General features: G+C 42.5%; 1 protein-coding gene across 1 annotated transcript in view; it reads left to right on the forward strand.

Annotated features, from left to right (window-relative positions):
• Positions 1–13,824, forward strand: part of SLC22A15 (solute carrier family 22 member 15) — a 79,134-nt gene that overhangs the window by 40,087 nt on the left and 25,223 nt on the right. Inside the window, exons 5-7 of the mRNA XM_007452634.1 lie at positions 1–42; positions 6,615–6,744; positions 12,176–12,391. Of these exons, the coding sequence (XP_007452696.1) occupies positions 1–42; positions 6,615–6,744; positions 12,176–12,391 (388 nt within the window). The remainder of the gene's footprint in view (positions 43–6,614; positions 6,745–12,175; positions 12,392–13,824) is intronic.

Genomic DNA, 13,824 nt, shown 5'->3' on the forward strand with positions numbered 1-13,824 from the left:
TGCTGAACGAATGTGTGGGCACCGCCTACTGGGCACTCGCAGGTACTGCTTCAATCCATGCAGACATGGAGATGGGGAGCTGCTCCAGACAACTTGATAGGAGCCAGTTCAACCATCAGTCTAAAAATGCACTCGGACTTGAGGTGCTCTATCCAGCTATTAGATTTGCTTTCCTGAGTTTGTTCTATATGACCTTGAACGAGTCATTAGTCATTTTATGTGTATTCCTCTCTAGATAGTCTCCCATGGGGCCTGCCTCACAGATGGTGACCTTGCCCCTATCCTCACAGATTGCCTAAGGGCATTCGTCAACTGCTTTTTACCGGTAAAGTGAAAAATAGCACAGAGGAAATACTAGAAACTCCTTTCTCAGTGCCTTCCTATTGTATTGTATTAAATCCTTGTCTCATAGGCCTTTCTGATTTTTACTGGTCTCTTCAAGTTTGTAGTACTCTTGTATTTCTTTAATGATGTTTAAGTTCCAAAATAGAGGCCATATTCTGTATTATTTTTAACTATCCCATCATCTTCTTAAGAACTACACTATAGTAAAATAAATGATTTTAAAAGCTTCCTTGACCTAAAATAATGTCTTAGGAGAACAACTGCACTAAGACTCGACTTTGTGGACTGTAGGTTTGCAGTGAGAACTTTGTTTCGCTTTCCATTCATTTGACAGTTACTGAGTGCTATTGATGTTCTTGTACTAATATGGGAACAAGTTGACTGTGGGACTGTAGAAACTTGCCTGCATGAGGATGTGGATGAGAGCGTGCCAGCTACCATTTGCTGAGCATCTGTTATGTGCCAGGTACCATGCTAGGCATCTGACTCATATCTGTAATATTCCCAGAGCCTACAAGCTAAGAATTTCTACCTTCATTTTACAGATGAGGACACTTCACCTCTGAAAGGAGGGGTGATATGCCCATTTTCACACAGCTCATGACTGACAGGGCTAGGATGACGCCAGGCTCATGTTGTCCCCCGTTCCCTGAATACTCCCCTCTTAGATCTTCAGTGGGTCACCTTATACGAATACTGGTCTGCTTAGCCTATTTTTTTCTCGCTTGGTGGTGTTTTCGAAGTTGGTGAGGGCTAATGTATTGAGCTGGAAGACAAAGCTAAATAAAATAAATTTTGCTCTATTTGTTTGTCGACCAAACTGCTGTCCAAGCTGAAGGACACAGAGGGTTGGACAAATTAGAATTAAGGTGGGGAGCAAGAGACACCTGCTCCGTCCTAGCAGGACAGGCTTCCTGCCTGTCTCTTACACGTGGTGCTTTTTTATGACTCACTTTATCTATAGCAGCTTTCAAAGCCTTTAGGGATGGGCTTCTTTTTTCCCTAGCCCACCTCCTAAGTCAGGATCAGTGAGAAAATGTCCTCTGAGTCTTCAGTTTGCATTGAGACTTTTTTTTTTTTTTTTGCGGTAGGCGGGCCTCTCACTGCTGCGGCCTCTCCCGTTGCGGAGCACAGGCTCCGGATGCGCAGGCTCAGCGGCCATGGCTCACGGGCCCAGACACTCCGTGGCATGCAGGATCTTCCCGGACTGGGGCACGAACCCATGTCCCCTGCATCGGCAGGTGGACTCTTAACCACTGCGCCACCAGGGAAGCCCTGCATTGAGACTTTTAAGGTCACTTTTTCACGTTAGTGGGTTCAGACTTGCTGGGACTTCCCAAGAAATGATTAATGATGATGATCATGACCACTCATATTGTCCAGGGAAGACACAAAGGCACCCTCTCCTGGGGTTTTGGTTTTCCTGAGTCTAAAATCTGGCTCAGGGACTTCCCTGGTGGTGCAAGTGGTTAAGAATCTGCCCGCCAATGCAGGGGACACAGGTTCAATCCCTGGTCCGGGAAGATCCCACATGCCACAGAGCAGCTAAGCCTGTGCACCACAACTACAGAGCCTGTGCTCTAGGGCCTGCGAGCCACAACTACTGAAGCCCGTGCGCCTAGAGCCCGTGCTTTGCAACAAGAGAAACTACCGCAATGAGATGCCCGCACAACCCAACGAAGAGCAGCCCCGCTTGCTGCAAGTAGAGAAAGCCCGCAGGCAGCAACAAAGGCACAGTGCAGCCAAAAATAAATAAATAAATTTATTTTTAAAAAAAAAATTAAAAAAAATAAAATCTTGCTCACGTAGAGCATCATGAGTACATATTTTTCATGTACCCAGCACATTTCTCTATTAAAATGTTCACATTTGACTCTAGTTGTTCCATGAAGAAGATGCTCTCTTACAAAACACATATACTGCCCCCACCCTACCCAATTCTCTAGGACTATTCCTGTCCTGTTGCATATTTTGGGCAAAAAGAAAGACCTCCTGGTCTCTTGCTTCCTTGCCATTCGGCCTAAAGCCAGTGAAAAGATTGCTCTTAAAGCGCATTTACCTTCCATTCTTGTCCTTGAAGCTGAGTTAAGATGGGGCTATTAAAATTTCTGTAGCAAAGGGAAGAGGGAGAAAGGAAAAAAACCTGCAACAGTGGTATCAGATGGTTGCCAAATTCAATGTGAAATTCAGAAGGAGCTTGAGAGAGTTCCCTGAAGGCCAGTGCACTTGACCTGCACCAGGACAGAAGTAAGATTCTGATGCCCTGGAACTCTTTTGTGAGGAGCCTCCTTCATCCCTCTCCCATGAGCCAAGTCTTCCCCAGAATTTTGTCCTTGGCCTTTCTTTCTAAGCTGTTTTCTCTCTAGCACAATTTTATACACTCCTGTGGCTTCAGATACGCTCATGAACTGCAAGAAACTGAGGAAAAAAACCTAAAAGGTTAGCAATAGGGGATTAGTTGGAAGTAACCTAATTGTTTAGCGGTTAAAAAAGATTTTGAAAAATTGTGCTTGATTATAAAATATTTGCAGTGTGTATAAAATACTATGTAAAGTACATATAAAAAATATAAGTACAAACTGCAAACATCCACTTTTGACCAATTTGCAGTGTATTTCTTAACAAGAATGAGGATAATTGATTGAAAATTATTGAGAGTAGAAAAAATAAAATACTAAAGCTATGAAAAATGTCATATTAATATATTTATTATTTATTTTTCTTATATAAATATAACAAAAGGAGTTGATGTTCATTGTAAAAAAAAATCAGGAGCATATAGAAGTGAAATATAAATAATACGTATAGTCCTGCCCATGTGAACACCACGACTGTAAACATATTGCTGTGTGTCCTAGAGCTTCTCCTTTGCGTATCTGTTCTACAACATCCATTTATTAAATAGACCCTGCCGTGTACCAGACACTGCCTTTATAGACACTTGTGATAAAAGGGTGAACATGGCAGGCCAGGGTGGGGGAAGGTCCTTGCTCTTATGGAGCTTATGTTTTAATCAGGAGAGAATATGAGGTAATTTCAGAAAATTTTAAGTGCAGTGAAGAAAATTAAACAGGGTAATAGACTAGGCAGTAAGTGCAGGGGACAGATGGTTAGAGAAACCCAAGATGTAGGTGTTTGATCAAAGATGTGAATGATGAGGGAGACCTAGGCATGTGAGATTCTGAGAGAACATTCCAGTCAGATGGAATGGCAAGGACCAAGGCCCTGAGGTAGGAATGAGCTTCTCTTAGGACCTGAAAAGATGCAGTGGGGAGAGGCAGGCGGAGGTTGGGATGAGATCAGGTTGGAGGGGCAGAATGATATAAGGCCCATGATAGGCCAAATGAGGAATTTTGGGATTTTTTTCACTCACAGTGCGGTGAGTAGCCAGTGAGTGAATTAAAGAGAGGAACAATGGGATCTTGTATACAGAAAGATTACTCTGGTAGGCGTGTGAAGAATGGATTATAGAGGAGCAAGAGTAGAAATTGAGGGGTCATTCAGGAGGCTGGTGTGGTTGGCCCCATGCAACCCAGAGGCAGCTTAGACCAGGTGGGTGTAGTGGAGGAGGAGGAAAGAGGGTGTGTTTGAGCTGGATTTGGTGGGAACGTGACCTGTTAAAGAACGAGCAGAAAAGGCAAGACCAAGAGGAATTAAGGGGACTTCATGGCTTGTGCTTGAAAACTGGAGGGATCACTGGAGACATTTACAAAAACGAAGTCATCACTATACAGTATTTTCTAACATGCTGAAATTTGGCTTTTACTAGTGCGAACTGAGTGGGAATAGCAGACATGAAATTAATTTAAAATAAACAGAAAAGAAACCTGAAAAATAGGCATAAATACCCAAATGCCCATAAACAGTTACACAACCACCTATGGTTCTCCAGAATTACAATGTGCAAAAGTGGTGATCTGAAGTGTTCTTTTTTTTCTAATTAAATTTTTTAACCAAATGACCTAGAGCCTTACCACACCTGTATCCTCACCTTATCCCTGTTGTCATTTTGGGGCATACATGTGCAGCTTCTTGCTGGATATTAGATACAAATGTCTATTGGCACCTCAAATTAAACATATTGCTTTCTTTTACCTAAAATCTCCATCCTCTTCCGGGACCTCTCTCTATAGTAATGTCATCATTTTATTTAAAGCCATTAAACCTAGAACCTTTGAGTCATTTCCTCCTATCCATTATATCCAGTTGATACCAAGTCTTTCTGAGACAGAGTTTCAACTGTGATGAGCTTAGGTATAAAGGGAAATCATTTGGTTAACACAACCAAACCACAGAAGAGCCAGGCCCTTGCGATACCTGGAACCCGGAAGTCAGGTGCACCTCATTTCTGTTTCCCATCATCTCTGAGAAGCTTCCTCTCCTCAGTCAGGGATGGGACCCAGCAGCTCTCAGGTTTCACCACCATGTCCAGTATTTAAAATCCTTGGTAGGAGCTCTGATGGTCCCAGCAAGAGGCCCATGACTGGCAGCCCTGACTTGAACCACAGGGGTAAAGTATGGGGAGGTCATCTCTCTGAAAAAGGGAAAGCGTTCTTGGAATTAGAAAGGAGTGCTAGGTAGACAGTATTTTATAATTACTGATAGAGGAGGCTAGGTAGAAGAGGCTTCCAGATGGCTTTTTGGGGGAGGTTAATAGATATAAGGGGCTATACCCATTTTAACAGTAGGATGATAATAACGTCCTCACATTTGTACCGCATGCATTGTTTCATTTGAAACCAATAACTACCCTTTGGAGTAGATATTATTATTTCTCTTTCCTTGATAAGGAAACTGAGGCTCAGAGACATTTAGTGATTTGCCTAAAGTCACACAGCAGCATGTGGCAGAACTGGGGTCTGAACTTGGTGCCTCTGAAGTGGTCCCATCCTGTGGTCTCTCGACTTTTTGCCTACATTGTTGTCAGTGGGCACTGAGTACTCAGGACTGTTCTGAGCAATGACAGAAAGCCTTGTTCTTAGAAACCAGGTGCTATTTGGTACACTGTAATCAACCTGTAATAGCTATTGATTATCTTAAGTTTCCAGGGAAATCACAGGGAATGGAAGTCCGCATTCCCTTACTTAGTGGACCACATGCTCTGATTGGCTTTCTGAGCACGCTGAACTTACTGTCACAGCAGCTTTCCCTTCTGCGTCCCCCTTTTCCTCACTAGGGCAGACAGCATACAAGGCATTGTCTTTGTTATAGATTAATAATCTACGGACAAGAATAAAAGAAACATTTGTCCTACAAGATTGTTGTAGAAAGTTCTTGTAACAAGTCCTATTGCTGTGGGATGCCCACAGGAGCCCGCCTTTCCCCAGAAGGGTGGTGACGGGGAGGGGAACGGTACAGAGTGCAGGCTCTCCAGTCAGACAGACCAGGGGACAACGCCTCCTGTCTGGGCCACACACAGCCCTGTGTCTTTAGGCAGTGGCACCTAACTTCTCGGAACTATATGGCTGTATGTGGCTACTAATGGTACCTGCATTATAGGACAATGTATGGATAAGGCTTAATACTCGATAAATAGTAGCTATGATATAAATAAATAGCGATAGATTTAACTACTACTAATAGTAGCAGGTACAGAAAGTATGTCAGAGGTATAGAATTTGCCAGTATATTGGGCAAGGCAGTGGGTTTGTACCCATTCAGCATTTATTTCAAAAACCATAGGATCCTTAGCAACCCCATAGTTGATGTTTTTTCTGTCAGTCTGCTGACAAAAATTCACACTTCATAGAACTTATATTCTACTTGGGATAGGCAGACAAGAAACAAATATAACTGATGGTGATATATATGATGCTGATAAATTAAGTGGAGAAGGCCAATAGGCAGAATTGGGGAGTAGGCTGTGATTTAAGATAAGGATTTCAGGGACAGCCCCTGTGATAAAGATGCAGTCCCAGCATTTTCATAGTCTCATGACCTAAAAACCTTCCCACCACGTAGCAAACAATATTTCCAAGCCTCAGCCACAAGTTCAGGTGGATGTCAGTACAACATCAATGCAGAAAGCACTTGGGCAGGCCCTTAAAATTCATCTTGACCACATGTGGTTTGTATTTTTTATCTGTCCTTCCTTCTTTTCCACTAATTTCCTGGCCTCTCTTCTAGTTTTATCATCTGATCGCTCATATTTGTGTAGGTTTTTCTTTCTGCTGACATCTCACAAGGAAGGGATTGACTCCGTGACCTGGGTTGGAAATGGGGCTGCAGATGGTCCTTTCCCCGGTAACAGGTCTCTTTTCCTGAATTAGGGTCGATCGGCGGCCTCTTCTTCGCAGTCGGCATCGCCCAGTATGCCCTGTTGGGATACTTCATCCGCTCCTGGAGAACCCTAGCCATTCTGGTTAACCTGCAGGGAACACTGGTCTTTCTCTTATCTTTGTAAGTAGTGTTTCCTCTTAGACTTTTAATTTAATAAGCAGAAGGAATGTCTTAAGAGGATGCGGGTCAATGAGCGGCGTTATTCCCTTTCAGGAGTTTGCCTGAACTGACTTTGGTGAAGAACTAAATTCCGCAAGCGCTCCAATGCTTGGCAGCTCCTGGGAAGAGAGATGCTTAATTAATTCAGAATGCAGGTATCCCTTGTTTAAAGTAACCTCTCAGTAGAGTGCATTTTAACCTTCATATTGCCAATGGAGGGTACCAGTTTCTTTTTTAACCTAATGCTTCAAGCTTAAAGCTCTGCAGGCTTGGTCAGATCACGTGCTAGGGGTGCGACTGAGGTATGATTATAGAGCAATCTGTGCATATTGAATATATAGTGACACCTCTTCATCCCACGGATGAGTATAATTTTAGGGCCTCTTCATGTGGACATGGGAAGATACTCAGATATGGGAGAAATCCTTAGAGTGCATGGACTCAAAGCAGTAAAAGAGTGATGCCCTGGTCAGGGCAGGGTTCTACAAAAAACTCATCCAGAGTATTACACCATGGTCCTCCAAAGGCTGTAAGATGAGCCACCAACTTAGGCCTATTTCACCAGAAGTTTTATTGTGCTTCTGAAAGGTTTTCTCCCCTCAGGTATCAGACCTCTAATTTTAATCCTTAAAATCTTTGAGATAAATACAGTTTTCAGCCAATGGTACCAGCTTTCTTCTGTGAAGTGAGAGATACCCGTAATAGAATTTTCACTCAGATAGCGATTTGATATAGTAATCCTTTATTCAAGTTCTACTAACAGATTTGGTGGGAATTAACCTGAAATCTGTTTTAATTCTCTCTTTGAAAGTAAGAGGATTGTTAAGTACAAAAGTGAATATAGTAGAAATAGTTAACGTATATTTAGAAAGGCAAAATTTATGAAATGCATTTAGTTATGTGAAATAGAGTGACATAATTTTATTAGAAAGGAAAACCATATTTTATTAGCTTGTGTATTGTAAATTTTTGGAATAAATGGGTTCCTAGTATAGTTCCTTGAATTAATAAGCATTCATGTAAATATCAGTAGATCAACGAATTTGCTTTTTTTTTTTACATCTTTATTGGAGTATAATTGCTTTACAATGGTGTGTTAGTCTCTGCTTTATAACAAAGTGAATCAGTTATACATATACATATGTTCCCATATCTCTTCCCTCTTGCGTCTCCCTCCCTCCCACCCTCCCTATCCCACCCCTCTAGGTGGTCACAAAGCACCGAGCTGATCTCCCTGTGCTATGCGGCTGCTTCCCACTAGCTATCTACCTTACGTTTGGTAGTGTATATATGTCCATGCCTCTCTCTCGCCTTGTCACAGCTTACCCTTCCCCCTCCCCATATCCTCAAGTCCATTCTCTAGTAGGTCTGTGTCTTTATTCCCGTCTTACCCCTAGGTTCTTCATGACCTTTTTTTTTTTTTCTTAAATTCCATATATATGTGTTAGCATACAGTATTTGTCTTTCTCTTTCTGACATACTTCACTCTGTACAGACTCTGGGTCCATCCACCTCTTTACAAATAGCTCAATTTCGTTTCTTTTTATGGCTGAGTAATATTCCATTGCATATATGTGCCACATCTTCTTTATCCATTCATCCGATGATGGACACTTAGGTTGTTTCCATCTCCTGGCTATTGTAAATAGAGCTGCAGTGAACATTTTGGTACATTTTTGTACTCTTTTTGAATTATAGTTTTCTCAGGGTATATGCCCAGTAGTGGGATTGCTGGGTCATATGGTAGTTCTATTTTTAGTTTTTTTAAGGAACCTCCACACTGTTCTCCATAGTGGCTGTACCAATTCACATTCCCAGCAGCAGTGCAAGAGTGTTCCCACGGGGCTTCCCTGGTGGCACAGTGGTTGAGAGTCTGCCTGCCGATGCAGGGGACACGGGTTCGTGCCCCGGTCCGGGAAGATCCCACATGCCGTGGAGCGGCTGGGCCCGTGAGCCATGGCCGCTGAGCCTGTGCGTTCGGAGCCTGTGCTCCACAACGGGAGAGGCCACAACAGTGAGAGGCCCGCGTACCGCAAAAAAAAAAAAAAAAAAAAAAGTGTTCCTACGAATTTTCTTTTTAAATATTTAATAAGTCACATACTTCTTAATCAGGCTGGCTTTCATCTCTCCTTCAATAGCAGAGTGACTTCGCTGGATGATCCGAGCCATTCTGCTTTTCATTTTCAGAATGTGTAGTGTGTTGGTTACTGCTTAGTGCTAGGTGGGGACATTGACTCGCTGGGAAATTAATTCAGGTCATGAGAAATAGAAAGCAGAGAAAAGAGCATGTAAAATCACAATATATGTGTGTTCCATCAGGCCTAGAAAGTAAGGCTTGCTGCAGTTGGCCTCCAGTTTCCCTCCCATCCCACCTCACACACGCTGCTCCAGGCACACTAAGCTGCTCTCTGTTCCAGTTTACAGCTTAGGCTTGTCTGCCTCCGTGTCTCCTACTCAGTGCTCTTGCTGGCTCCTTCAACGCCCTTCTCCCCATCCCTCTTCTTTATTAGTTAATAGCGTTCCCAGTTTGCTCAAATGCCACCCCCTCCGCACTTTTCCAGGTCAGACCTCCAGTCATTCGCTTTCTTTTCTTAATTCTGCAGCACTAAACTGGCACCCTTCAAGTGGCCCCTTATCTCTGCCTCACCCAGAGCCTGTCCTCTTTATAAAGCAGGAGCTCTCTGATAGCACAGGCTCTTTGCTCAGCTGCATTTCCCCCAGCTCCAGAGCTCTGGGCCTTCCTCCACACAGTAGACGCCTCGTATCCATTGGGCAGATGTTGGCACAAAAAACCTTTGGAATTAGTCTGCGTTAGCCATCAGCAACATCAGAAAAAGTCATGTTACTTTAGAGACAAACCTTGTTTGTTTTACTAGAGACGTTATTACTTAGCTTAAAACATTTTCAGAGTACTTCAATTTGGGTAGTTTTACTTTAGAGACCAGTTGTGCCCCCTTAATTTACAAAGGCTTTCCACCTTGAAAGAAATTCACAGGACATTTTTGAGCAGAGGCCTCATTGTTAAAGTAGCACTGTAGCTTCTAAAGGTGAGCACAGCACTATGTAGCAGGCAGCATGTTCAAGGGCCTGCTTTTTCTTTTAAAAACATGTCTTACTGTTTTGCACGTGCAATCAGCGTGTGTTAGAACTCATATTCCCAAATCTGTCCACTGGCAACTAGGTGAGGCTTCGTTACTGAGAAGCTTATAGGCTTCTCAAAATGTGGAGAAATATCAGGTCCTAAGTTTACATAATCCAGATAAACCCTTTCCCAAGTAGAAATCGTTTTATTAACTCAGAGTCAAATTTCCAAAGCCTGAATATCTCTCAGATATCATCGTTAAACATGATTTATATAGTTTTAAAAGTAATTTTTATTGCTATAAACAATTCTGAAAACACAGAGAAGCTTAATGGGAAGGGGAAAAATGACTTAAATTATCCCTTTCCTTGTTGGTCCTTTTTCACTCCTCTTAGGGCTCCTCAGCTTTCAGTTTTACTATCATAGACTTTCTAGCATTTCACTTATATTTCTATCCCAAGTATACTCTCTATATTCACCCCACTAGTCTTATATTCTTTTTATTTGTATTTAGACTTGATCAGGTAGTTTTACATAGGTACCTCATATATGGGCTGGTGGACAGGGCCAGTGGATCCAGTGATGATCGGCAGACATAACTTCCAACAAAACAATATTTTACTTGATTATTCACTTGTGTTTTAGTAACAATCATCAGATAGCAGTGAAAAAGTAAATAAAAGAATTTTTCAGGATGTTGCAGAGGCCTTTGTTCCTGCTTTTGTTGACAACCAAATGTTGTACATGAATAATCTCTCCCCAGTAGCAGGACTCCTGGGAAAATGCCTGCTTTTTTGTTTCCGTGTCTTTCCTCTCAGCACCTATTACATTGCTCCATACAAAATGAAAGTGTTCAGTAAATGGTTATTGATGAACTGGCTGTCCATGAAGTTCCAAATCCTGTGGTGTTTGTTGTCAACACTATCCATACTGAAAGGCATGGGGAGTTCTGAAAGGCACCTTAAATAGCCTTTTTTAGTATTATTCATGCAAGTTTCATTTTAGGAAAATAATATCAGATTAGATCAAAAGGTACTTGATGCTGTGTTTTGTAAACAAGGCTTCCATGTTCCTGCCACCCTTTGGTTTTTGAAAAGTCCTCTAAAGTATGCAGAACTGTGAAGAGGAGAAAAGATTCGTAATATCTAAGTCTTGAAACTGTTGAAAGGTATCAGTGGCAATAGAAATGTTCAGTACTTTGTAGCTATAGTAAGAAGTAACTGTTGTTTTGGAACTGGAGAAGTTAACCAGAAAATAAACTTTTATTCTTTTTTTTTTTGCGGTACGCGGGCCTCTCACTGCTGTGGCCTCTCCCGTTGCGGAGCACAGGCTCCGGACACACAGGCTCAGCGGCCATGGCTCATGGGCCCAGCCGCTCCGCGGCATGTGGGATCCTCCCAGATCCAGGCACGAAGCCGTGTGTCCTGCATCAGCAGGCGGACTCTCAACCTCTGCACCACCAGGGAAGCCCCTAAACTTTTATTTTTGAAGGTCTTGGGGGATCATGAAATATCCTCAGGGCGTAGTAAAGTGAATGTGTTAGCTGATAGGAGTATTTTTTTTTTTTTTTTTTTTTTTGGGCACAGGCTCTGGACGCGCAGTCTCAGCTGCCATGGCTCACGGGCGCAGCTGCTCCACAGCATGTGGGATCTTCCCGGACCGGGGCACGAACCCATGTCCCTTGCATCGGCAGGCAGACTCTCAACCACTGCGCCACCAGGGAAGCCCCTGATTGGAGTATTTTAAAGCTTTAAAGGTCAAAAGTAGTTAAGATGTGATAAATCCTTTTTCATTTTTATGTGTAGTCTTAAAATAATCTCTACCTTTTTAATAACATATCACTGTGTTGAAAACACTTAAAAATTCTTTTCTGATGGATAATAGAGATTTTAATCTTCTTTGTGAGGCTTTTTCAGAACTTAAAAAACCCACTCTACAGTGTTATTCTAACAACACTTGGCTGTGATTTAGAGCCATATCTCTGACACGTGCTTTCTGAAGAATTACTCAGTACTGTAAACTTAACTTGCCATTCATATATTAACATTTACTTAAAAGTAAATGCATACTGTTTACTTTTTTACTGCAATTTTGGGAGTATGTTTTTGCTTTCCATTCGTAAAGGAGGCCATCATTTAATGATGCTAGCTGTTGACAGCAGCCCTCTATGTCTTCCACGTGTCGTTGGGAGAGTCAAGCTTTAGACCTAACGTGGAATCCGTACGGACCACGTACGGCATGGGTGATTTGTCTCCTTCTGGTGCACGTGTACCTATACGAATATACAGCCTTTGATGACATCTCTTTCAGATTCATTCCTGAATCACCTCGTTGGTTATACTCCCAGGGTCGACTGCGTGAGGCTGAAGCCGCGCTGCACCTCATCGCCAAGAGGAACCGCCAGCTCAAGTGTACCTTCTCACTAACACACCCGGACAACAGGAGCTGCAAGGAGACGGGAAGTGTCCTGGACCTGTTCCGCTACCGGGTCCTCTTGGGGCATACTCTGACCCTGATGTTCATCTGGTAATTCTCTCTAAGGGCTCTTCTGTTGATCTGCAGCTCAGGTTATTGATAATCAGTTATTTCTTCAGGGTTACAGAAAATTTCACTCTTTTCTTCAGCCTGAAGTTGTTTTCAGAGAAACAAGCCTCCCCCCGATCCCCCAGCTTAGGTGTTGTGCTCACCTGTGCTTTCTCAGCATCCTCCCCTTCAAGGAGGAAATGATGGTGCCTGGCGGCAGGTTTACTGAACTTGTAGAAGTAGGTGTCAGAAGCACATCTTTGCTTATGAGGTATTTAATGTAAATTTTTAGTTCCTCCTTCCCCGCTCCAAAAAAAGGAAAGCAAGGAAGCACACCAGAGACAGAAGACTTTCTAAGGAGGACTTGGAGGCACCTCCCCTTGGTTTTGGCCTCAGGCACTTAGATAGCACATTCTAATTGCAACGCCCTATACTGCATTTTGTGCCGCATCCCACTCACTCAACAGGTGGGCTGAACGTTTGCCCCGTGGGAATGAGATCCTTGGAGTGTGAGGTGACAGCCTCAAAGCCACATGTGCAAGTCAGTGAATGAACGGATGAGTCCTCTCTGAACCTGATTTTCTAGTTTGGCTAATTCTGACCTGCCCTCAAAATGTTCTCTGCCTTAATGTAAATCGCAGTGAATAGTTCAAGATAGTGCCATTTAAAGAATTAAATTGTGGAAAGGGGAGAAATGGATGGTTCATGCATAGAATTTGTGTAGTACCATAGGTTTTAATATTATTCATTCTGTTAAAGTGCCATAAATGTAACTTGGTCCAGGATTGGACACGAACATCATATTTACTGGCCTAGAGGACTATTGTGCTATGGTTTGCCTGTATTTGGCAAGAAGCCTGCATAGAATCCTATATTTTTCACTTGGGAAAAGAGGAGAGTCATTTTATATGAAATTAATCGTATATATAAAGCTAAAAAGAACAGTATATTGAGAATAAGAAACTGCCAAGATAGTTTTCTATATCTTGATTCTCTTTTCCCACCCAGCCAAACCCTGGCTACCACCTGTATGGTTAGGGGCCAGGTCACATCAGCTGCCACCGTCCCCACTGAGCCAGCCTAGTGCTGGAATATCATAGATGTATAAGAAATGCTGAATGAAGGACACAAGTTTGGAGGCATGGAGATTAAGGGAGCCTTTATTTATTTATTTAAAATTTTTATTGGAGTATAGTTGATCTACAATGTTGCGTTAGTTTCAGGTATACAGCAAAGTGAATCAGTCATACATATACATATATCCACTCTTTTAGATTTTTTTCCCATATAGGCCATTACAGAGTATTGAGTAGAGTTCGCTGTGCTGTACAGTTAGGTCTTTATTAGTTATCTGTTTTATATATAGTAATGTGTATGTGTCAATAACATCTCCAATTTATCCCTCTCCTCGCCTTGCCCCCAGTAGCCATAAGTTT

The sequence above is a fragment of the Lipotes vexillifer genome, unplaced genomic scaffold (assembly GCF_000442215.2).
Source record: "Lipotes vexillifer unplaced genomic scaffold, Lipotes_vexillifer_v1.1 scaffold1343, whole genome shotgun sequence".
NCBI classification, from domain to species: domain Eukaryota; kingdom Metazoa; phylum Chordata; class Mammalia; order Artiodactyla; family Lipotidae; genus Lipotes; species Lipotes vexillifer.